At 45.1% G+C, this 22,236-nt stretch overlaps 2 protein-coding genes across 2 annotated transcripts; one reads left to right on the forward strand and one right to left on the reverse strand.

The window, feature by feature from the left end:
- Positions 1-1,180: 1,180 nt before the first annotated feature.
- On the reverse strand, positions 1,181-14,499 carry pkn3 (protein kinase N3). Its single transcript, XM_061080376.1, has 22 exons — positions 14,454-14,499; positions 12,972-13,227; positions 12,727-12,896; positions 11,976-12,099; positions 10,707-10,858; positions 10,374-10,584; positions 10,099-10,281; positions 9,563-9,672; positions 8,489-8,632; positions 8,308-8,383; positions 7,739-7,892; positions 7,365-7,455; positions 7,160-7,215; positions 4,945-5,014; positions 4,753-4,844; positions 4,457-4,633; positions 3,824-3,886; positions 3,676-3,752; positions 3,454-3,596; positions 2,655-2,762; positions 2,477-2,557; positions 1,181-1,914 (listed from the first exon to the last, which is right to left on the reverse strand). Exons 1-22 carry the CDS (start codon positions 14,472-14,474, stop codon positions 1,714-1,716), a joined length of 2,760 nt encoding a protein of 919 aa, XP_060936359.1. The 5' UTR covers positions 14,475-14,499; the 3' UTR covers positions 1,181-1,713.
- Positions 14,500-17,385: 2,886 nt separating this feature from the next.
- LOC133000174 (protein SET-like) lies at positions 17,386-21,017 on the forward strand. Its single transcript, XM_061070042.1, has 8 exons — positions 17,386-17,606; positions 18,493-18,550; positions 18,633-18,775; positions 18,854-18,957; positions 19,041-19,154; positions 20,416-20,586; positions 20,702-20,836; positions 20,919-21,017. Exons 1-8 carry the CDS (start codon positions 17,537-17,539, stop codon positions 20,937-20,939), a joined length of 816 nt encoding a protein of 271 aa, XP_060926025.1. The 5' UTR covers positions 17,386-17,536; the 3' UTR covers positions 20,940-21,017.
- The last annotated feature ends 1,219 nt before the right edge of the window (positions 21,018-22,236 follow it).

A 22,236-nucleotide genomic window follows, 5' to 3' on the forward strand; every position in this document is an offset into this window, starting at 1 on the left:
TCTTTACTGCCTGCGACGGCACTTTCAGGTTCTGAGTGTTTCCTCCCCCCCCCTCCCACTGAACCCTGACTCCACTGAATCATTATGTGGATTTGTTACAGTCACATGGTTAAATGACAAATGGACTGTTACATAATTCTGAAGTTTACTCTTGATACATTATCTAGTATTTAACCTAAATAGTTTGGATGGATGGTTTCTATGTTCACTAAATCAAGTTAGAGATTTATACAAATTTGCTACCGTTATTTTTCCCAGGTTCGTTCTGGTTTCACACGAAGTGAATTGTCTTATTTATTCTGTACAGAAGATCAAAAGAGTCTTAGAACAAAGCTGTTTCCACGGATACGTTCAGTCCTCAATCAAACTCATCTTCAAGTTGATGATGTCATCAGTGTTATGTGTTCATGCTCGAATGTTCAGAATCATGTTCCTCAGAGTGTCCAGCTGCAGCTCCTCTCTTCAGCCTCTGTCTCAAACACTGGCTTTTAGCTCCTGTCTCTTTAAGACCCTCCTCCTGATAAAGACCAGCTCTGATTGGCCAGTTGGACGATGGTTGCTCAGCTACTCTTCTTGTAGAACTCGTCGTCAGCCTCCTCACAGATGAAAGCTGTGTCAGACCTTTATTTACACTTTAATATTGTGTAATAATAAAAGTGTTTCAGGAGAGGAGCTTCCTGTACAACTTTATAACACTTCAGTGAAACACCACTGTTGCTATGGTTACGCCTGGGATCCCCACTGGACAGTTTTTAATTTCTAAAACTTAAACGTATCAGCGGAAGCAGCCAAAGTCTGAGACTCTTATTCTTTTTTTATTTAATAGTTGAAAAACCGACTGTATCATAACTTGTGTTCAATCTGCACGCGATGTCCAGAAGACTTTAACTTTCAAGCTATTTTATATTGTATTTATCATTTTGTAACTATTTGAAAGCAGAACACGTCTTTAGACTTTTGTACGAGTGTCTTGTTGAAGTGAAACTGGAGCAGAGATCGTTTGTGCAATAGAAACCTCGTGAAAGAGCAATAAGTGTGAAGTCGACCTTCATGTACAGATAGTGAGGAATTGACTCATCTTATTTATATGAATTCATTCATGTTCCTCTGGATTATATGCAAACCTGTCATGCAATGTTTTTTACTGCTTTGAAAATGACCGTAAACATGAATAAATAAATGTTTGATGAATTCAATTTATTCATTCAGATTTGCTTCATGTAGTTTTACACTTTACAGTTTTCGTAATATTATATTAAAAAGAAAAATCACTGAGAAACATTTTAAAATAACAATCTCCCAGACTTTTACATCCCAAAAGAAAACAACTGTTCAGTGAGACGGAATAAAGATGGACGACATGATATGAGTGAGTGAGTGTAATATATATATATATACGGCAGTAAACGCTGAGTCATGTTTCAGAGCGCATGACGACCACTGACTGTAATAAAAGATGGCCGACACGTCTTCCACTGTCCAGACACAATATCTCAGATAGGAACGCTGCCATCTGGTGGTGGTGATGTCCTTTGCAGTCAGAGTCTGTGCAGTAGTGATTCATGAGTCGTGGTGTCAAGGTCCCGCCCACACACGCTCTCAATCCTGATGTGTATGAAGTATACCACAGCCCGCCACCAGGGGGCGATCCAGATGTGTAGGCTTCAGTGTCGATGACGCGGCAGCTGGAGGGAGGAGGGCGCCATCCGGTGGTCATCTCATGAACGAGAAGTCAAAGTCGGCAAAGATGTCTTGCTGCTCGGCGGTGAGCACGCACGGCGTCCGGGGCAGCGTGAGAACCGGCTTCAGGCGCGTGAACTCCTCGTCGAAGTTACTCACGTCCTGCGGCGCCCGGATCACCGGCAGGAACGGCGGCTTCGCCTTCTTGGCCAGGAGAGCGTCCCAGTCCGTTCCCTGGGGACACACCAGGGTTCAGATCAACACGTCTCACACGTCTACACACACGTTCCACCGTCATGAGGTTCAATGTGAGCGATGTTCTACGATTCAATGTATCTGACTGATGATTATAATAATAATTAAACACGTATAAAATCTCTTTAACTGACATTTCAACAGTTTTCATTTATTCTTTAATGGAGCTTTAATGTGCTCTGACTATTCAAACACTGAACTGTAAATAAAGATGGACGACATGATATGAGTGAGTGAGTGTGTGTGTGTATGTATGTTGTCATAGTCTATATATATATATACATAGACTATGATGACAGCCTGAGACATCCTGATTGACAGCTGAGACGGATGAAGAGGCGGAGCTTGGATAACGAGGCTCCACTAAACATGCGTCTATGGATCAGAAAACTTAAACACTTCATCTGACTCCAGTTCATATCTTGAAGTAGAATCACTTTCACTTGAGGAGACACTTGCTGCTCAGTTGTCACTTTATATTATTTTCCCTTCAAGTGCTTTCAGTCATATTTTCATATTCATATTTTTGGGAAATAAAAACCTGGAAGAATCTGTGTCTTTTGATTTCAGCAGCGTCTTCTTCTCCACCTCCGAGTCTGGTCCCAGGATTCTTCTGCAGCAGCTGGAACAGAAACGGTTGAGAACAGGACGAGAGGTCAGAACCCTGAGGTCGAATCAAACTGAACCTGAGAGTCTGACCTCAGTGACCTGAGACCGACCTTCTGGACGAGAGACACCGACTCTGGAGACAGGAAGCGAGGGAAGCGCACGTCGTCGTTCACGATGCTGTCGAACACTTCCTCCTCATCGTCCCCGGGGAACGGAGACTGAAGGAGAACAGACAGAATCAGAACCTCACTTCCTCTGTGGTTAAATGACTGTGTAGGTGACTGGTCATGTGACATATATAGACTATGACAACCATAGATTTATATATAAAGGCTAGATGTCTCGTTCGACGGAGCCGGATGTCACCACATGGCGGCCATCTTGCTACAGGCAGCCCTCTCGCCCATAACATTGTGTTGGTAGTGGTAAATAACCATAACTTGCTCAATTTTCAACCGATTTTTAAACGATCTGGTTTGTTATAAACGTCAGAGATGTAGATATGACACTGCATACTTATGAACAATTATGTTATTTTCTAAAAAAAATTAATAATTTATGCAGTGTCATAACTACATCTCTGACGTTTATAACAAACCAGATCGTTTAAAAATCAGTTGAAAATTGAGTAAGTTATGGTTATTTACCAACACAATGTTATGGGTGAGCGAGCTGCCTGTAGCAAGATGGCCGCCATGTGGTGACGTCCGGCTCCGTCGAACGAGACATCTAGTCTTTATATATGATATCTATGATGACAACAGCCTGGGACGTCCTGATTGACAGCTGAGACGGATTAAGAGGCGGAGCTTGTGTGGTTAAATGACTGTAGGTGACTGGTCATGTGACTGGACGGAGGTTGGTTTCGTGTGGATCTCAGTTTGTGAACGACAGGAGGATTTCACTGACCTCCCCCACCAGCATCTCGTAGATGAGCACCCCCAGCCCCCACCAGTCCACGCTGCGGGTGTAGTTGTTGTCGGTCAGAACCTCTGGAGCCAGAAACTCCGGCGTGCCGCAGAAAGTGGAGGTTCGATCCCCGTGTCCCATACCTGCACACGGAGGAGGACACGTCTGCATCGCAGAGAAGACGCTTTTCCAATTTACATTACATCACAAAAATGTCTTTACCTTCTTTACACAAACCAAAGTCTGCTATCCTGACAAACCCGTCAGCGTCCATCAGCAGGTTGTCCAGCTTCAGATCCCTGAGACACAAACACACACGTGAGGATCCCGATGGAAACACCAGCTCACACTCACTGCTCTGGACACGCACCTGTAGACGATGTGTCTCTGGTGGAGGAACTCCAGGCCGAGCAGCACACAGGACGAGTAGAACCTGCACAAAGACTCAGATCAGTCAGAATCAGGTTAGTCGACTAAAGGCCGGCGCCTGCTTCTCCATTTTCACAGGCCCGGAAGCGTAAGAACCCCCCCGGGCCCCTTACGTGCGTCGCCCAATGTTTCTAACTAGACGGCAAAGCTCCGCAAGCGTCACGTAGCCACAAGGCTGTGATTGGTCTGCTAACTACATCCTTTCCAGAGTCGCATTTCCGGTTCATGCCCGATAATACCGGCGGAAACCACGGAAGATTTAGAAGAACGAATTTGGACCAGATAGAAGAGCACGTAGCAGAAGAGATCCGACACTATGACCACGAGTATAACCCGTCACTGAGGAGCCGCCGTGGCGATGTAACTAAACACACGAAGAAGAGCCGACTTCGACAAAAAACATTACTCCCCCTAGTGGTCTGGTGGTGAATTGCTTGGCAACACGCGCAACGCTTGTAAAACCATGAATGACAACGAGTCCTGCGTCACAACTGCGTGAAAAGCCGCAGGCGCCGTTTGCAGAAGCATGCGCCGGCCTTAAGTTGAGAGAGAGGGGGGCGTGTTCTCTTCTCACCGGGCTTGTTTCTCCGTGAAGATGCTGGTGTGAATGTGCGTCATGAGGTCTCCTCCCGAGGAGTAGGCCATGACGAAGCACACGTGGTCGGCGGTCTGGAAGCAGCCGTACAGGTTCACCAGGAACGGGTGTTGAGACGTGTTGATGACCTCAAAGATTCTCTTCTCACACATGAGGCTGAAACACACAAACACACAGAGCTGGTTCCTGAACGCTGGGTTCTAACAGGATCCTCTGATGAAGGACAAAGTAGCCGAGTGGAGATGTCCTCTTTGAGTCGGAGACACGTTTCTCACCTGTCCACTTCGTCCCGGGTCACGATGTCTCCCTTCTTCAGAGCTTTGATGGCGTACAGCTTCCCTGACTTCTTGTACTCGGCCATCAGCACCTTGGATCAGGAGAAACATTTAAACTAACGTGAGTTTAACAACAGGTTGAACTCAGTGTTGTGCTGTGAACCCTCAGAGGTCACAGGTCAAAGAGGTCACCTTTCCAAAGTGTCCTCGTCCCAGGACGGAAATACAGTTGAAGTCGTCCATCTGCAGCGCTTCATCCGTCCTGCACCAGAGACAAGAGGCTCAAATATCAAGAGACACAGAGACACAGAGACACAGAGACACAGAGACAAGGAGACACTGAGACACGGAGACACAGAGACACTGACACTGAGACTCGGAGACACAGAGAGACAGAGAGACAGAGAGACAGAGAGACAGAGAGACAGAGAGACGGAGACAAAGTGAGACAGAGACACAGACACAGAGACACGGAGACACAGACACGGAGACACAGAGACAGAGACACAGAGAGACAGAGACACAGACACGGAGACACAGACACAGAGACACAGAGAGACGGAGACAAAGTGAGACAGAGACACAGTGAGACAGAGACACAGAGACACGGAAACACGGAGACACAGAGACACAGACACACAGACACACAGACACACAGAGACACAGAGACACGGAGACACGGAGACACGGAGACACGGAGAGACAGAGACACGGAGACACGGAGACACGGAGACACAGACACAGAGACACAGAGACACAGAGACACAGAGACACAGACACGGAGACACAGACACGGAGACACAGACACGGAGACACAGAGACACAGAGACACAGAGACGGAGACACAGACACGGACACGGAGACACAGAGACACAGAGACAGAGACACGGAAACACAGAGAGACGGAGACACGGAGACACAGAGACACAGAGACAGAGACACGGAGACACGGAAACACAGAGAGACAGAGACACGGAGACACAGAGACACAGAGACACAGAGAGACACAGAGACACAGAGACACAGAGACACAGAGACACAGAGACACAGAGACACAGAGACACGGAGACACGGAGACACGGAGACACGGAGACACGGAGAGACAGAGAGACACGGAGACACTGAGACACACAGACACAGAGACACAGAGAGACAGAGAGACAGAGAGACAGAGAGACAGAGACACAGAGACACAGTGAGACAGAGACACAGGGACACAGAGACACGGAGACACGGAAACACAGAGACACAGAGACACAGGGACACAGAGACACAGAGACACAGAGACACAGAGACACAGAGACACGGAGACACGGAGACACAGAGACACAGAGACACAGGGTCACGGAGACACACAGACACACAGACACACAGACACACAGACACAGAGAAACAGAGACACAGAGACACAGAGACACAGAGACACAGTGAGACAGAGACACAGAGACACGGACACGGAGACACGGATACACGGATACACGGAGACACAGACACGGAAAGACAGAGACACAGAGACAGAGACACAGAGACACAGAGACACAGAGACACAGAGACACAGACACAGACACAGAGACACAGAGACACGGATACACGGAGACACGGAGACACGAAGACACAGACACGGAGAGACAGAGACACAGAGACACAGACACAGAGACACGGAGACACAGACACACAGAGACACAGACACGGAGAGACGGAGACAAAGAGACACAGAGACACAGAGACACAGAGACACACAGACACAGAGACACGGAGACACAGAGAGACGGAGACAAAGAGACACAGAGACACAGAGACACAGAGACACACAGACACAGAGACACACAGACACGGAGACACAGAGAGACGGAGACAAAGAGACACAGAGACACAGAGACACACAGACACAGAGACACACAGACACACAGACACACAGACACAGAGAGACAGAGAGACAGAGAGACAGAGAGACAGAGACACAGAGACACAGTGAGACAGAGACACAGGGACACGGAGACACAGAGACACGGAAACACAGAGACACGGAGACACTGAGACACAGAGACACAGAGACACAGACACACAGAGACACACAGACACACAGACACACAGACACGGAGACACGGAGACACGGAGACACAGAGACACAGAGACACAGAGACACAGACACACAGACACACAGACACACAGACACGGAGACACACAGACACAGAGACACAGAGACACGGAGACACGGAGACACAGAGACACAGAGACACAGACACAGAGACACGGAAACACAGAGACACGGAGACACAGAGACACAGAGACAGAGACACAGACACAGAGACACAGACACGGAGACACAGAGACACAGAGACACGGAGACGATTTCAGGAAACTGAAACCCTGAAACCATTCCCACAGAGGTCAGAGAGCTTCTTACTGAGACGGCAGGTGGACGGACGCTTGTCTCTTCGGACTCTTGTTTTCACGTGGAGACTGTTTTCAACCAGATGAACAGACAGAAGTAAACAGACACTTCCACAGATGAATAAAACAAACTCACTGCCTCAGATGACGTATTATTAGACATGGCTCATGATCAATACTCGTTCACATCAGTTCTTGGTGTAGCTCCTCCCACTCACCAGCAGAGAGTCTTTAATGTTCCTTCTGGAGCGATGTGGAGATCGTGCAACTTGATCATCGAAGAAGTTTAGATTCACGACAGCAGCTTCTCTGATGGAAACAAAGACAGGTCTGTAAATCAAACTGGTAATTCTTCTTCTCCTAAATTACTTTCTGCATTATCTCCCCAAACCTAAGATAAATATATCAAATATCAAAAACCATATTGTAAAAACACCTCATGTTACTATAGGACCCGTGTGTCTTCTCTGTGAGTTCAGGTCAATCCCCTCAGAGGAAAACCCTGGAGTCAGTGGGATAAACTATGTGAAGAAGTGAAGAGCTCACTTTTCAAACCCTTCAGAGACGTGACAGAGAGGAGGAGGAGTCTTACTGCGACTGAGGAGCGGCGGCGGACGAGGGGGCGGGGCCGGCGAGCGGAGGACTCATGGAATCCAGGGAGCTGCAGGGAGGCAGGATGCTCATCATCAGACGCCCCCAGGTGGCGAAGTTCATGTTCATCTGAGCGGCACGCAGGAAGTCCTTCCCTGTGGACGGAGACGGGTGAGCAGGTTGTGAAGTTTGGCGAAGATTCAAATCAAAATCCAGATCCAGTGAATTTAAATGTGCTTTCATAGCTTTGATTGTTTTATTCAGCTGCTTCAAACCTTCAGCTTCCATCGAGCTGCAGCTCAGATCATGTTTATAGTTTATATGAATCTTCATTAGTTCTAAATGAACACGATGGATTCGTGGAGGTTTGAGCTCTAATGAGACAAATTCATTATCACACGTTTATCACATATTTTAAAATCGATGAACTGATGAACTAACACCGGGATAATCCTCTTGATCTGTGTTGAACTGAAATCTGAACTCGGGTTGGGTCATGATATTTATATCAAGAGATCCACTGAGTCTCTAACCGAACTAATAAAACTCGATATGAATAAATGTCATTGCCTTTTTCCTTTGGGAAGATTCTCCTCTGCCTCTGGAGCTTGGAGCGCCGCTCGATCACCGGGTTGATAAATGTCACCTGGAAACAAACAGAGTTTTTTGATTTGATATTCTTTGCCTGATGATTAGAAGAGAAGTTTGATTCTAACGGTCATGCAGTCGTCAGAGGAATGGAAGTGAAGACCTCGATGAAGAGGATGCCCTGAGGCTCCAGCTGCAGACACATGCCGTGTCGCTGGTTATCCAGGAAATCCTCCAAGCGCAGGAACTTCACTCCGCTCAGCGCACGCCAGTCTCTCCAGTACACGGCGACCTCCAGCTCCCGGGACTGGAGCCACAGAAACAAACACACAAACAGATTCCAATGAAGCTCCAGCAGATATTCTCTGGATGGAGCGATGTCCAGGACCTGGGAGCGTTTAACCAACCAGTCAGGAACTGAACCGGCCTCGTAACTAAAGGTTCACTGTGGAGGATTTACTGACATCTAGAGGTGACGCAGCATATTGCAACCACCTGAATCTCCTTCACCCTCCGATCATGGAGGAGAAACTGCTGTGGGGATAAAACTCGTCTCAATGAACCTGTGAGAACGAGCAGCGAAGCATCGAAGTGGAAACCAGAGTCTGAAGCATCGACGCCGTGATGGTTCAAACCAGATTAGAGCAAACGGGAGGATTAGTGACGGGATTACAGGAGAAGGTCGAGAAGGTCGAGACCATCACAGACTCCCACGGAGCCGGAGTCAGAGCATCGAGCAGATGTTCAACGTTAGAGAAGACACTCTGATGTCAAACGTTATGAGGTCAAAGGTCAGCAGGAAACTGACTGCAGCCAACAATCATTTCTTTATCTATTTATCTGATTCACTTCCTGATGAAGCGATAAGTTGTTTAATTCAGAAAATGTGAGATAATTGTATCGATCCCTCAAATGTCTTGTTTCCCTTAACTGTCACGAGAGGAAAATATTCACATTTATGAAACTTAAGTGTGTGATTATTGATCAATTAAGAATAAATTGTTGAAGTGCTACAAGAGAACGAACTACACCGACTCAGACATGAAGAGAAAACATTCAATCACTGGCTTTGAGTGAAAATGAAATCTATTATTTACGGAGAATAAATTCCATATATTTTTTAAATCAATCTAGATGAACAACATGTGGAGCCGCCCTCACATCAGTGAGTGGATGTTAAAAGAACCTTGTGGCTCAGATGTTATTTAATTAGCTTAGTGAAGTGAGAGTTCCTGACCCGTTCCAGTTCGATGCTGAAGCTCTGGCCCCAGGCCTCCTTCCCCAGCTGTCTCCAGTGGGTGTGGCCTACGATCCGGTTGTCCACCTTCAACACGGCGCTGATCTCCGCTGAGACACAGAGACGCCACACGGTTAATAACACAGACGTCTCAGGGGAGGTTTCAAATGAGGCAAATATAATAACGGCTGCTGTTAATACACAGCGAGACGTTAATTATACACGGAAAATAAATATGGATGAAATGAAAGCATGAAGAGTGCCGATCGCCCCCTGGTGGCTGGCTGCAGTAAAGGTCATAGTCTCTACATGTGAGCAGATGGGACATGGAGCTAAACCCAAAATCCAAGTATCATTAAAACACTCCTGAGTTAAATGCATTTTTCCAGAGATGGTTTATGACCTACACTGACCAGCCACAAGGGGGCGATGCAGATGTTGTGGATTAACGTTTGAACAGCTGTCCTGACATCCATCTTTATCTGACGTGTATTTAAAGATGGACGACAGCTGACAGAAGAGACGTGTGAACTCACAGGACAGTTCCTCGGCCTGGCTCTTCTTCCCGTTGGCGCTGCGTCCTGATAGGCCGGCTCTCACCTTCAGAGACTTCCCGTCCGAGGCGCTTGCGGCACCGGACGGGACGCTGGTCACGCGGCTGCGGCCTGGAACCGCCTCCAGCAGGTCCTGGCAGCCCATCAGGCAAACCTCCAACCGCCCTGAAGGTCAGATGTGGTAGAAATGACAGGAGGAGGTCGGAGAAACCAAAGGAAATGAGATGAAGACACTAGATTTCAATCTGAGCAGGAACCTGTTAGACTGGCGGGTTTGAAGAAGGAGGAGGAGGACATGGCGCCGGACGGTTTCGTGGGCGTGCCGTAGGAGAGGGAGGTTCCAGACGCCAGCTCCTCTCTGATGACAGCGTGTTTGGGATGATCCTGAGGCAGCTCGCCCAAACGTCTCTCCAGGGACAGACGCAGCAGATCCACCTTCTCAGAGGACTCCTGCATGCGTGCCTGAGCCTGAGGGACACACACACACACAACACACAACACACTGCTGGGAGACGCACAACACTGGAGTTTGTGTTTCACATATGAAGGAGGAGCCACAGGAGACGGTCCGGGTCCGACAGCTTACACACCTCGGCCACGATCCTCCGGTCCTGGACCTTCCTCCCGCTCAGCTGCCTCACCACGTTCTTCGCTCCTTCGGAGACGGCCGACTCGATCTTCATGTGATGCATGAGCTCAGCCACTCGCAGCTCCACGGGGGGGGGCAGCTCCACAGCCGGACCTGAGGCAGAGAAGCCACCTGAGATATAACAGATTCATACCAGCAATAACATGAAAGCAACTCTATTGTCTACAATGTGTCAGCAGCTTGGTGAGAGTGAGTCTGAAGAGTGAGTGAGAACCAGAGAAAGTTTCCTCCTTCTCTCCCTGAGCGTCGGTTCTCTGGAAAACTGTTAAAATAAGTAGAGTTCATACCGCCATACAATTATCCAAACAAGAGAATACAGAATATATAAAGAGGAAATGGGAAAAGGAAATAGGGGTAAAGATCTCACAGGAGAGCTGGGAGAAAATATGTCAACTACATTGGCTCTCGACCGGGTCCAATACATGGCCGGAGTTCTGCTGGAAAAATATAACAAGATTTTTTAATCAGACCCATACAAAAACGACACCAGGGCACCTGGGAAGAGATCCACAAACATATTAACAATGTATTTAATGTGAACATCCCATTCAAATGTGAAACTTTGTTTTTGGGCAATATATATTGTTTGAAACGTGGAACATAAAAGACAAAAAACTGCTCGCTATACTGTTGGCAGCTAGTAAGAAATGTGTCACGAGGAAATGGTTAAAAGTGGACCCGCCCACTATTGATGAATGGATTGAAATTGTGTATGAGATTTATGTTATGGAAAATATCTCTTTTTCCCTCAAGGTCGAGAAAGACATTTTTTATAAGACCTGGACCAAATGGACTGAGTGTGTAAAACCAGTTAGATCTGATTTTATTTGAATATACTTGTGTTTTGTGTGATTCTCCTTTTTTCTTTTTGATGTGAGGTGCGCTCCCCGGTTGTGTTCTCTTTACCTCTGTTATTGTTTATTGTAGTTTAGGTCCTTAAAACAAAACCCCAGAAAGGCAATATGAACAAAACCACCCAAACTTACTACATCCATCCGTTCTTATGTCCTTGACAGACTAAAGCTGTATTCAATGTATGTGATGGAAATGTGCCTTTCTAAATAAAAAGAGAATTTTAAAAAAAAAATAAGTAGAATTCTGAACAGAGTTTGGTGGATTTGTTCCAGCTGCAGCTCTTCAGGTTCAGGAAGCAGAGGATCATGGGTAATATCCAGTGGGAGGACACATTGTGAGACTTGGTGGTTTTTACCCTTGGTTCCGTCTCGCTCGTCCTCTCTGGCCTGACTGACTTTAACGATCTGCATCCTCAGCAGCTCGATCTTGGTGCGACTGTCCTGTAACATCTGCTCAGCCGTGGACAGCATCTTCCTGTCCTGCAAAACAAAAGAGACGAACCTTCACCTGCCGCATTAAAACTGATTCATAAAACCGACTGATATGCAAAATACCAAAGACACTTCTAAATAAACACGTGCTCCTCAACTACGACTGGAGCACAGAGAGATGTGAGAATCTGTGGTTAATTTCTAATGTGCAGATTTCAAATCATATATCAAACAAAGGCCGTAAATAATCTGCTTTTCACGAAGCATGAAACATGAAATGAGACGTGAGCAGAAGGTATTTCAAACAGAATGAAAGTGTGTTAGTTTCCTAAACGTGTTTGTTGCTCCGTCCTCTAACGCTTCCTGCTGTGTCAGCAGTTTACAGCATGAAGTCGCCGCTGCAGAGAAACCACACGTGACCATGAGTGTGTGTGTGTGTGCAAGTGTGTGATAGAAAATCCATTTGTGTTATTGTATCATAAAAAATTACAACAATGTCAAGGATGTTACATCTGGTTGTGATTAAAAGATTTGAAACATTCACGATCCAGAAAACACACAAAACAACCTTGAGAGCAGAAAGCTGTCGCCCTCCTGCTGTGTGTGTGTGTGTGTGTGTGTGTGTGTGTGTCTGTGTGTGTGTGTCTGTGTGTGTCTGTGTGTACTGGGCTGTACCTTCACTGAGCTGTATCTGTACGTGTGGATCATGTTCTCCGCGCCCTGTTTGACTTTGGTTTCCATGGTGAGTTGTTTCTTCAGCGTTCGGACGCGCCCGGCCACAGGTGACATCACATCCTGCCACTGACACGCCTCTGCTGACTGAGCCTCTTCTTCTTCCAGGCTTCCTGTGTAAACAGTAGGAGTATTTATAATGAAGACTTATATATAAACTGTGTATACAGGTCATCCTGTGTCCTGACCTGTGGTGCTGTCTCTCTCGGTCCCCATGGACCTGGCGTTCAGCTCCTGCAGCTCCCAGTGCAGCTGGTCCAGTTTGCGGCTGGACGCCTTCAGCTGACCCTCCACGTCGGCGGCGCTCTTGCGGTTGGTGACGGCGCGCCGCAGACGCTCGGCCGCCTCCTTGATCTTCAGCTCGCGCTGGATCTCCTGCCTGAGCAGCGTGCGAGCATCTTCCAACCGCTGCTGGAACTGAGGGTCCAGGATGTCCACCTCGTTCTGAGAGACACACGACCGGGTTCATACAGATACAGAAACATTAATATAACATCATTTACACACAAATGCATTTACATTTCCATAAAACCAGCTGCTGATGATGTCAAAACAAAGATGTGACAGTTGCACAAGCAACAGATGATGTTATACCGCCCCCTTGTGGATAAATTCAAAACTACAGCAGCAACTTGATTTACATCAGCCTCAGTTGTTCAGGCCATATTATATTGTATTTATTTATATATATATGTTCACACTTTATATAAATTGTAGTTACACCTTTAATGAAAGAGAATGAGATTTGATTTCATCAAACTAAATGAGCTGATGACTCTAGTAACAAATCAAGTATTGTAAACAAAACTTCATGACAAAGAAATGTGATTGAGGTTTGATATTTTACACTTAAACAATTTACTATCATAAATGACTATAAATAGTACAATAAAATATACAGAACTTAAGTAATAAAATAAAGATTTATACAAAATACAAACATAAATGCGCAGCTTTATATCATCAAATTCAAAGACAGCGAATGAGACCTGAGGGGATTTCACTCAGAGTGAAGTGAAGCTAGATGTGAAATTAATCTTCCAGTTATTCAAAGAGGGGATTTTTATAATTATATAAATGTGTGAGACCATGTTTCCATCAGACCTGTGGGAAACTTAAACTTGAATGTGTGGGAACAAACAACACAACAGGTTTTGTCAGTTTGTGTATGAAGAACATTTCTCTTCTCTGTCAGATTCAGGAGCTTCAGGTTTTTTTAACTCTTATTGTTCATAGATATAATCCTCTGTAGCCACGCCTCCTGTCAATCAAAACAAACCTGTCCCAGGAAGTAGAAGCTTCAAAGATACAAACTTTAACATGATTCATTTAACACTATGATTAATAATCATGAATAAATAACACGCTTCAGTGACTGACACTAATCTTTATCCTGTGGACGTGTTAGATGAAACAGTGACGCGTCTCCAGGACGAACTTCAGATTCTCTTCTTCGTGGATCAAATCTCACTTTGGTGAAAGTTACACAAAGTGCAGCAGAGTTTCGGTGACGGACACACACACACCGGAAGTGAGCAACAACCGGACAAACAGGAAAGTCCAGCGTGTTATTTAACGCACCTGCCCGTCAGGTGTTTTCAGGTGAGTGACGTCACCGGCTGGTAGAAACCTCTGCTTTCTAAAGAAGAAGAAGAAGAAGAAGAACTCACCTGGAGAGATGGAGCGGACATGGTGGGGGTCAGGGCACTTCCGGGGGGGGGGCACGGCACGGAACGGCACGGCTAGCTTATCTTAGCTTAGCCTAGCTTAGCTTAGCTTAGCTTCTCCTCTCTCACCTGAGCCGCAGGTGCGTGCGCGTCTCCGCAGCAGGAACTCAACTGAGGTTTGAATCACACCAACAAGACCGTGACGTCACCGGCCAGGCAGCGGCCTGATTGGACCGCGGGGGTGGTGACGACACCTGGGCTGCAGTAGCCAATCGGGTGGGGGTATTCACTGCACCTGCCCAGGCACCTGCAGCAGCAAATAGAGAATGAGTCTTAATATTTAAATCATTTCATCTGATCAGATACGAACGAGCCAAAGAATTAAAACTATTTATTCATCATAACTTTTTTTATAAGTTGTACTTTTAGCTGAACACAACCGCTGTTTTATGTTGTGTTATTGTTTGGTGGATGTTTGTCAGTACATGTATTTACTTCTGTGCCTTTTCTTAACAATGTCAGATTCAAGATTCAAGATTTTTTATTGTCAAATGCACATGAGATAACATGAAGTAGTCACTGTCAATGAAATACTTGGGTCACAGGCTCTCTTTAAGCAATGCTCAGTAATTTCAACCCAAAAAATAAAATAAAAATAGAATTAGTATAAAATAGAATAAAAAAAGAATAAAATAGAATAACAATAACAAAGAAAGTGCAGCAGAACGTAACTCGTCCTATTTTCTAAAATAGGAAGCGTTTAGTTTAAAAAGGTATCGAGGTGTTGATGTGTGATCTACTGAGTGGGTCACATGGTTTTCATCGTACTACAAACCAGGAGCCAGTCAGATTTACCTTGAGCTTCAGCGTACCCTCGGGTTCGGCCTGTATCACTGTATCATTGATTACAACACCTGATGGTGCAAAGGGAATTTATGACACACGGAGCTTCTCTTTCCAGCTTCTCCTTCCTTTTCTCCATCCTTATCACATCAGAGTAATTCATATCTCATCAGTACATGTTTCTAGCTTGACCCCTTTCCCGGAGTCCCTGTGCCTCATCGCCCGCAGATCCAGGGTCACAGGTGTGTCCACATCATCATGGATAACAATCTGTGGATCGCATGTCAGAGGTCATAATGGTGGATCCAGTTTGGCGGATTCTGTATCGTGCCGGCTGATCGTAGTGGTAATGGAAGATCCTTTATCACGTTGACTATAGTGGATCCGGTCTTGATGCTGGATCAGGATCTTGCTGCTGACCAGAGACTATGATGCAGCAGGACTGCTTCACATACAATATTGAAGTTATCCTTCAGAATGTTTCCCCTCATCATTGCTGCTAAAACCTTTCTCCTGATGATGTTCTCCTCTACACATCTGTGTCACTTGTGTCCGTCCTGGGAGACGGATCCTCACATGTGTCTCTCTGAGGTTTCTACGTGTCTTCACCTGTTAAAAGGGTTTTTAGAAGTTTGTCCTGACTATTGTTGAGGGTTAAGGACAGAGGACGTCTCACCATGTTAAAGCTCTATGAGACAAACTGTGATTTGTGAATATGGGCTATACAAATACAATTTGATTGATTGATTGAAAGTGAGTCTAAACAATAAAATATGTAAAATCAAGTCAATCTGGCAAATTGTGGACTCTATTTGAGTCGTATTCACAAATCACAACTTGTCTCATCGGGCGCAACAAAATGTAAAAGGTGTGACATCGTCTGTTCTTCACAATCCACCAGGGGGCGAGGAACTACCACAAATACCAACTACACAAAGGCAAACACTCAGAGGAAAGTGTGAGTGAGGTGAGAAGGAGCTGAGCCACCTCAACTCTGTGTGAGCTGCTCATGGATGTTTGACATGTACATGTGTTTTATACAAAGATGTGTTGTGTACATGTGTTGTATACAATACATGTATATAACACATGTATGTATATATGTTATATATACATAAATGTGTTTTATACATACATGTACATGTGTTAGAAACATACATGTTGTACATACATGTGTTAAACAGATACATGTGTTACATACATGTGTTGCATATATTAATGTAATATAAACATACATGTGATATGTACATACATGTTATATCATCATATAAACCATATTGATATTATATATCATTTTATACAATAATATTGTCTTTTGCACACTCTGTCTACATATTCTTACACTCATAGTATATTATATTATCTTTTGTATAGTCAAATACTTATATTTATACCTCTACTATATATCATATATTATATCATACTCTCTGTATATTCTATAAGTCTATATACACATATTTATACATGTGTACATGTTATAATTATTATTATTATATGACTATTACTATTTTTATTATATATACTGTTGCTGCCATTATTACTATATACTGCTATTATATTGGTATAATTACTATCATATATAAATATATATTATGTTATATTATATACTATATATACTGTGCTATTTTTATATACTGTCTAACAATAACATTACCATCATATCATCAGTACTATGACCATCATCTTGCCACTGCACCTTATCTACCTATTTATCTAGTGTTTCTGTTTTTATTCTTTCTACCTCAATATTTTTTATTTTATTCTATTGTATTTTATTGTATTCAAATATACCGGCTGCTATGACGACTTAATTTCCCTTCGGGGATGAATAAAGTAATCTATCTATCTATCTATCTATCTATCTATCTATCTATCTATCTATCTATCTATCTATCTATCTATCTATCTATCTATCTATCTATCTATCTATCTATCTATCTATCTATCTATCTATCTATCTATCTATCTATCTATCTATCTATCTATCTATCTATCTATCTACTGTATATCTGTAAGTCCAGGTCCTGTCATGTAAGCTGTAGTGTCGCCCTCCCGCCGCCTGGTGGCAGCAGGGCACAGGCACCGTGTTGACGGACCTGCTTCTCGGACAGAAACAAGCCGTGCGGTTCTGATCGTGCGTTCGGACTCACGCACGGACTCACGCACTGTAGCAGGTGGAGGAACTTTGTTCCCGCAGAGACGAGCTGACCTCCCGGGACGCGGTGCACAGACACGTGGGCAACATGTCGGCCTCAGCGGTGAAACTCAGCCGGAAGGAGAATTCAAACCACGACGCAGCGCACGAAACCTCCGGTGAGAGAATGGCGGTTTCTCCTCTGCGCCATTTTCATTTGTTTACCGTCACGTTGTTGTTTCCTGCGCAGTTCACAGAAAACAACAAAGAACTGCGAACAAACACGAGGCAGCGTCTGCTCCAGCGGAGTGACGCTGCTGCTCAGCTAGCATGCTAACAGGAGCTAACACCAGCTAACTGTAGCCAGCGTGAGAGGCTAGCAGCTAGCTTCCTGTGGCTAGCAGCTAGCTTCCTGTGGCTAGCAGCTAGCTTCCTGTGGCTAGCAGCTAGCTTCCTGTGGCTAGCAGCACTGTTTGCTTTGTGTGAGCCTCACGCACATGTGACGTGTTCGATTGAACGTGAGAAACCTGCAGAGTTTCATTCAAACAGGGCTCGGCTACACACAGACACACACTGTAGCACACAGACTGTAACACAAAGAAGCACACACAGTAATACACAAAGAAACACTCACTGTATGACACAGACACACACTGAAACACACACTAACACAGTCTTACTGCAACAGGAACACATACTGTAACACAAACACACATACTGTACTGTACATCACAAAGAAACACACAGTAACAGACACACTGCAACAGGAGGCTCCAGACTGCAGACACACACACACACACACACAGACACACAAGAGGACCGAGCTCCTGCAAAAAAGATATAAAAGATCATATTCAGTTTTGTTTCAAAGTTATGGAGATTATTTAAATGACCAAGCCGTCCTACAACTGTAATAAATGTAAGCATTGAAATATGATTTCAGTTAGATATCAGTAACCATGGTTACAGTAGTTAGGGGGGGAGCCATGTTTGTTGTAGACAGCTGTGATGTTCCTGAAGCTTTTATTTTGAAATCCTAATTCAAAGTTTGCTTTCTTCTTCCAGAGAAAGAGCAGCAGGAAGCGATCGAACACATCGATGAGGTCCAGAACGAAATCGACAGGTGAGTGAGAATTGTTTTATTGGGTGTGACAGGTGTGTGTGTGTGGAGAGTTTTCTTAATTGTGTGTTTTTTCTCCCTGCAGACTGAACGAACAGGCTAGTGAAGAAATTTTAAAAGTAGAGCAGCAATTCAACAAATTACGCCAGCCATACTTTCAGAAGCGATCAGAACTCATAGCCAAAATCCCCAACTTCTGGGTCACAACATTCGTCAACCACCCACAAGGTAACTGTTGTTTAGTGTTATTTATTCAGCAGTTGTGTATTTATTGATCTGCGTTCTGATTGGACACCTGATCTGTAGTTTCAGCTCTTCTCGGCGAGGAGGATGAAGAAGCGCTGCACTACCTGTCGCGGGTGGAGGTCACCGAGTTCGAGGACATCAAGTCGGGATACAGAATAGATTTTGTGAGTTTGTCGTGTTCACTTTGTGTTTGTACGTCCTGAGCGACCACACTCGTGACACAGATGTGTTTTTCGTTTCCCTGCAGTACTTCGATGAGAACCCGTACTTCGAGAACAAGGCCCTCTCCAAAGAGTTCAACGTGAACGAGATTGGCGACCCGGTCTCCAAGTCGACTGAGATCAAATGGAAAGCTGGAAAGGTTGGTTTGTGTTTTTCTTTTAAAAAGTACAGAGTCATCTTCTCAGGAGCAGGAAACTAGAATCGAACCCTTTGACCTCTGCAGTAGAAATCATCATCATCTAGTGTCGGGTTATTCAACTCAAATTTAACGATGTCCAGTTTGAGAACATTTCCTGAAGCAAAGGTCCGGAAGATCATAATTTCTAACTATTTAGTGTGATATTTATTTATGTATCCTAGCAGTTGTATCAGAAACTGCATGAACTCAACACCTGACTGTCAAATCAAATGAATTCAGTACGATTCAAAAGCTTTTTGACAATATTTATTGTCACGTAACATAGAACTGAACATATATGTATGATTGCAGACATGTATAATGTTCTTTCATTAACTAAATAAAAGTAGGACCCCATTTCAAAATAAGACAATAATATATAAAATGCATTCTTTGACGATCCCTCCATCAGTAAATTAATTTTTGTGTCGACTCAAAATCCATCAACACTGAGGGAAACACTTATGAGCCCGGATCAGGATCCTGGGGGACGGGTCCTACTGGGGGGGGGTCTGGTCCTACTGGGCTCTGAGACCTTATTGTCTGTGATCTCACTTCAGATTTTACTGGATATGTTTGTTCAAAACCGTTATGTTTTGTCTCATAATGGTTTCACATTGTCACTTTTAATAAATGCCAGTTTCTGAACATGATACACCCAGGTTTCGTGCTCCCAGTGGGAAGTATGAAGAGACATGAGTCTGTCCATTCCGGATTAAATGCTCGATCTTCGCTGTCCACTTTACTTTTTTTTGGATTTGTTCCTTAAGTTTCTCTCCTCTTCCTCCGTCTTACTCCTCTGTTTCTCTCCCTCTATCGCTATCTTTCCTTTTCTTTCTACCGTCTTCTCGTGGTTTCCTTGCCTCTGACTCTCGTCTCTCTGCACTGTAGAGTCGCTGAGTTAACAGCCTGGAATGCACAGACTTGATTGGCTGAGTAGTATCATGTGGGATGGCTTAACTCGCATGCAATTGGTCAATGCGTTTCCTCATCCGCTAAACCATTACCGTAATAACTACAAAAGCTGCGCCGGTTAAAAACAGAAGCACCCCTTCAGGTTTTAAAACCCTCTGCCTGGTGTAGGTCCGGGTCCGTGTGGGACGGCTTCTGGGTCCGGACCCAGACCGTGGCCCCCCTGTCAGTGACCCCTGCTCTAGTGTTATGAAGGGCTCCATTTTCTATTGTCCTTTCCTCAGTCCTCACGAACACGTTTCTCCCTCAGGACCTGACGAAGCGTGCGGGTCAGACGCCAAACAAAGCTGGAAAGAAGCGGCAGCACGAGGAGCCGGAGAGCTTCTTCACCTGGTTCACCGACCACTCGGACGCCGGCGCCGACGAGCTGGGAGAAGTCATCAAGGACGACATCTGGCCCAACCCGCTGCAGTACTACCTGGTAGGAGCATCTCTCACACACACACACACACCTGGGCTCAGGCTCCGAGGCTCCGAGTGAACCGTCCACGCCACGAGGAGCAGAATCTGATGTGTAACTTGTGAACGTTCCCAAGGTCCCGGACATGGAAGACGAGGACGGGGACGGCGATGACGACGACGATGAAGAGGAGGGTCTGGAAGACATTGACGAGGGGGAGGAGGAGGAAGGTGAAGATGAGGATGAAGATGGCGACGGAGAAGATGGAGAGGTGAGAACAGCTGATGAAACATCTCAGAACTTCTTGTCCTGTCGAGGTCACTGTGACTCATTACTCTTCCTCTTCGTTTCAGGACGATGGCGACGATGATTAAACGTTGAACTCTTTCCCTCCGTCTGTGATCGTCCTTCAACCCGTCGGAACCAACGCTTTTGGTTATTTTTTGGGGGGGGGGGGGGGGGTTTGTAAAAAAAAAACAACAACAAGAAAACAACAGCCTCTTTTTTTTCTTTGCTGTGCGTTGTCAGGCTGTCCGTCCTCTTCCTCCGCAGCCGCCACCTGTCCAGCATATAATCGTGTGTGTGAAGGTCACGCAGGTCGCAGCGGGGGGGCAGTTCACACCCGGCGTTTACATCCATCCTGAACGATCTGATCACACGTGTTCAGGTGTGAACCGACTGTGACATCGAACCACGTTGAGAATGTGCTGACTCATGTTTCCACACTGACTGATTTCTACTGATTTGATCAAACACACAAACACATTGACACACAACTCAGACTCACACTTGGTAAAACATGAGCTGGTCTGAGCTTCACGCACACGTTAATTTGCATATTGAGCAGGAAGTGACCTCAGGGAGGTGCGAGCGGACGACCTCTCGTGGACTCGTGTCTCAGGATGACGTTAAACACCAGGTGTGGACGGGGATCTTTGTTTCTATTCGTCACCCAAAGAACACGTAAAAGAATAAAAAAAAATTTGTAGCATTCTGCACGTCATACGTAGATTTAAAATACGTACAATAGCAATTTTTTCTGTAAGATAGGAAATGACAGTTTCTGTTAAAGTTGTGAGTTCAATAAAAAAAAGCCATGGTGCAGTGATAACCCAATCATAGCATCCTTAGCCACTTTTATATATAAATGTATATTATAATATATCCAGTGGTGGAGGACTGAGGCTTATTAGAAGTTGCATTTTCCTTTGTGACTTATTGTTCTGATGGAACTGATCGAACGCACCAGCTTGTTTCTTTCCAACTGTTGTAAATGTTTTTTTGGGATGTTCATGTATGTTGGTCAACGGGGGGCGGGCGGGGGGGGCAGCGCAGGTTCTGACACCGACTGGACTTCTGTTTAATACATTTTCATGATCTTGTTTTTCAGGCAGCCACAACAAAGTTTGAAATGTACATTTTTTATAAAACAAACTAATTTGAGGTCTGGGCGTAACATTTTGAGACGGGAGAGAAAACGAGTTCTGCAGCGTTCCTCCTGTTCCACTGGAAACCTGCTCACGTTCTACTAAGTGTACCAGTTGCTTTGTTACAATAAATAAATGTGTACATGATGATTGGAGTTTGTTTCTTCTCAGGATGGTTCGTGTGTGAAGCTTCGTTAACACAAAGTCGTACCTGTTCAGATGAACAACTTTTCATTCAGGTCCT

The sequence above is a fragment of the Limanda limanda genome, chromosome 1 (genome assembly GCF_963576545.1).
Source record: "Limanda limanda chromosome 1, fLimLim1.1, whole genome shotgun sequence".
Lineage (NCBI taxonomy): Eukaryota > Metazoa > Chordata > Actinopteri > Pleuronectiformes > Pleuronectidae > Limanda > Limanda limanda.

What these genes read in the sequence shown, in the direction of transcription:
- pkn3 (XM_061080376.1), bottom strand. Translation starts at nt 14,474, where the DNA reads ATGTCCGCTCCATCTCTCCAG. An exon ending in AGGGCATCCTCTTCATCGAG is followed by an intron (nt 8,384 to 8,488) that starts GTCTTCACTTCC and finishes GTTTGTTTCCAG; the next exon opens with GTGACATTTATCAACCCGGT. An exon ending in GACGAGGACACTTTGGAAAG is followed by an intron (nt 4,845 to 4,944) that starts GTGACCTCTTTG and finishes TCCTGATCCAAG; the next exon opens with GTGCTGATGGCCGAGTACAA.
- LOC133000174 (XM_061070042.1), top strand. Translation starts at nt 17,537, where the DNA reads ATGTCGGCCTCAGCGGTGAAACTCAGCCGGAAGGAGAATTCAAACCAC. An exon ending in ACCCGCTGCAGTACTACCTG is followed by an intron (nt 20,587 to 20,701) that starts GTAGGAGCATCT and finishes AACGTTCCCAAG; the next exon opens with GTCCCGGACATGGAAGACGA. An exon ending in GCGACGGAGAAGATGGAGAG is followed by an intron (nt 20,837 to 20,918) that starts GTGAGAACAGCT and finishes TCTTCGTTTCAG; the next exon opens with GACGATGGCGACGATGATTA.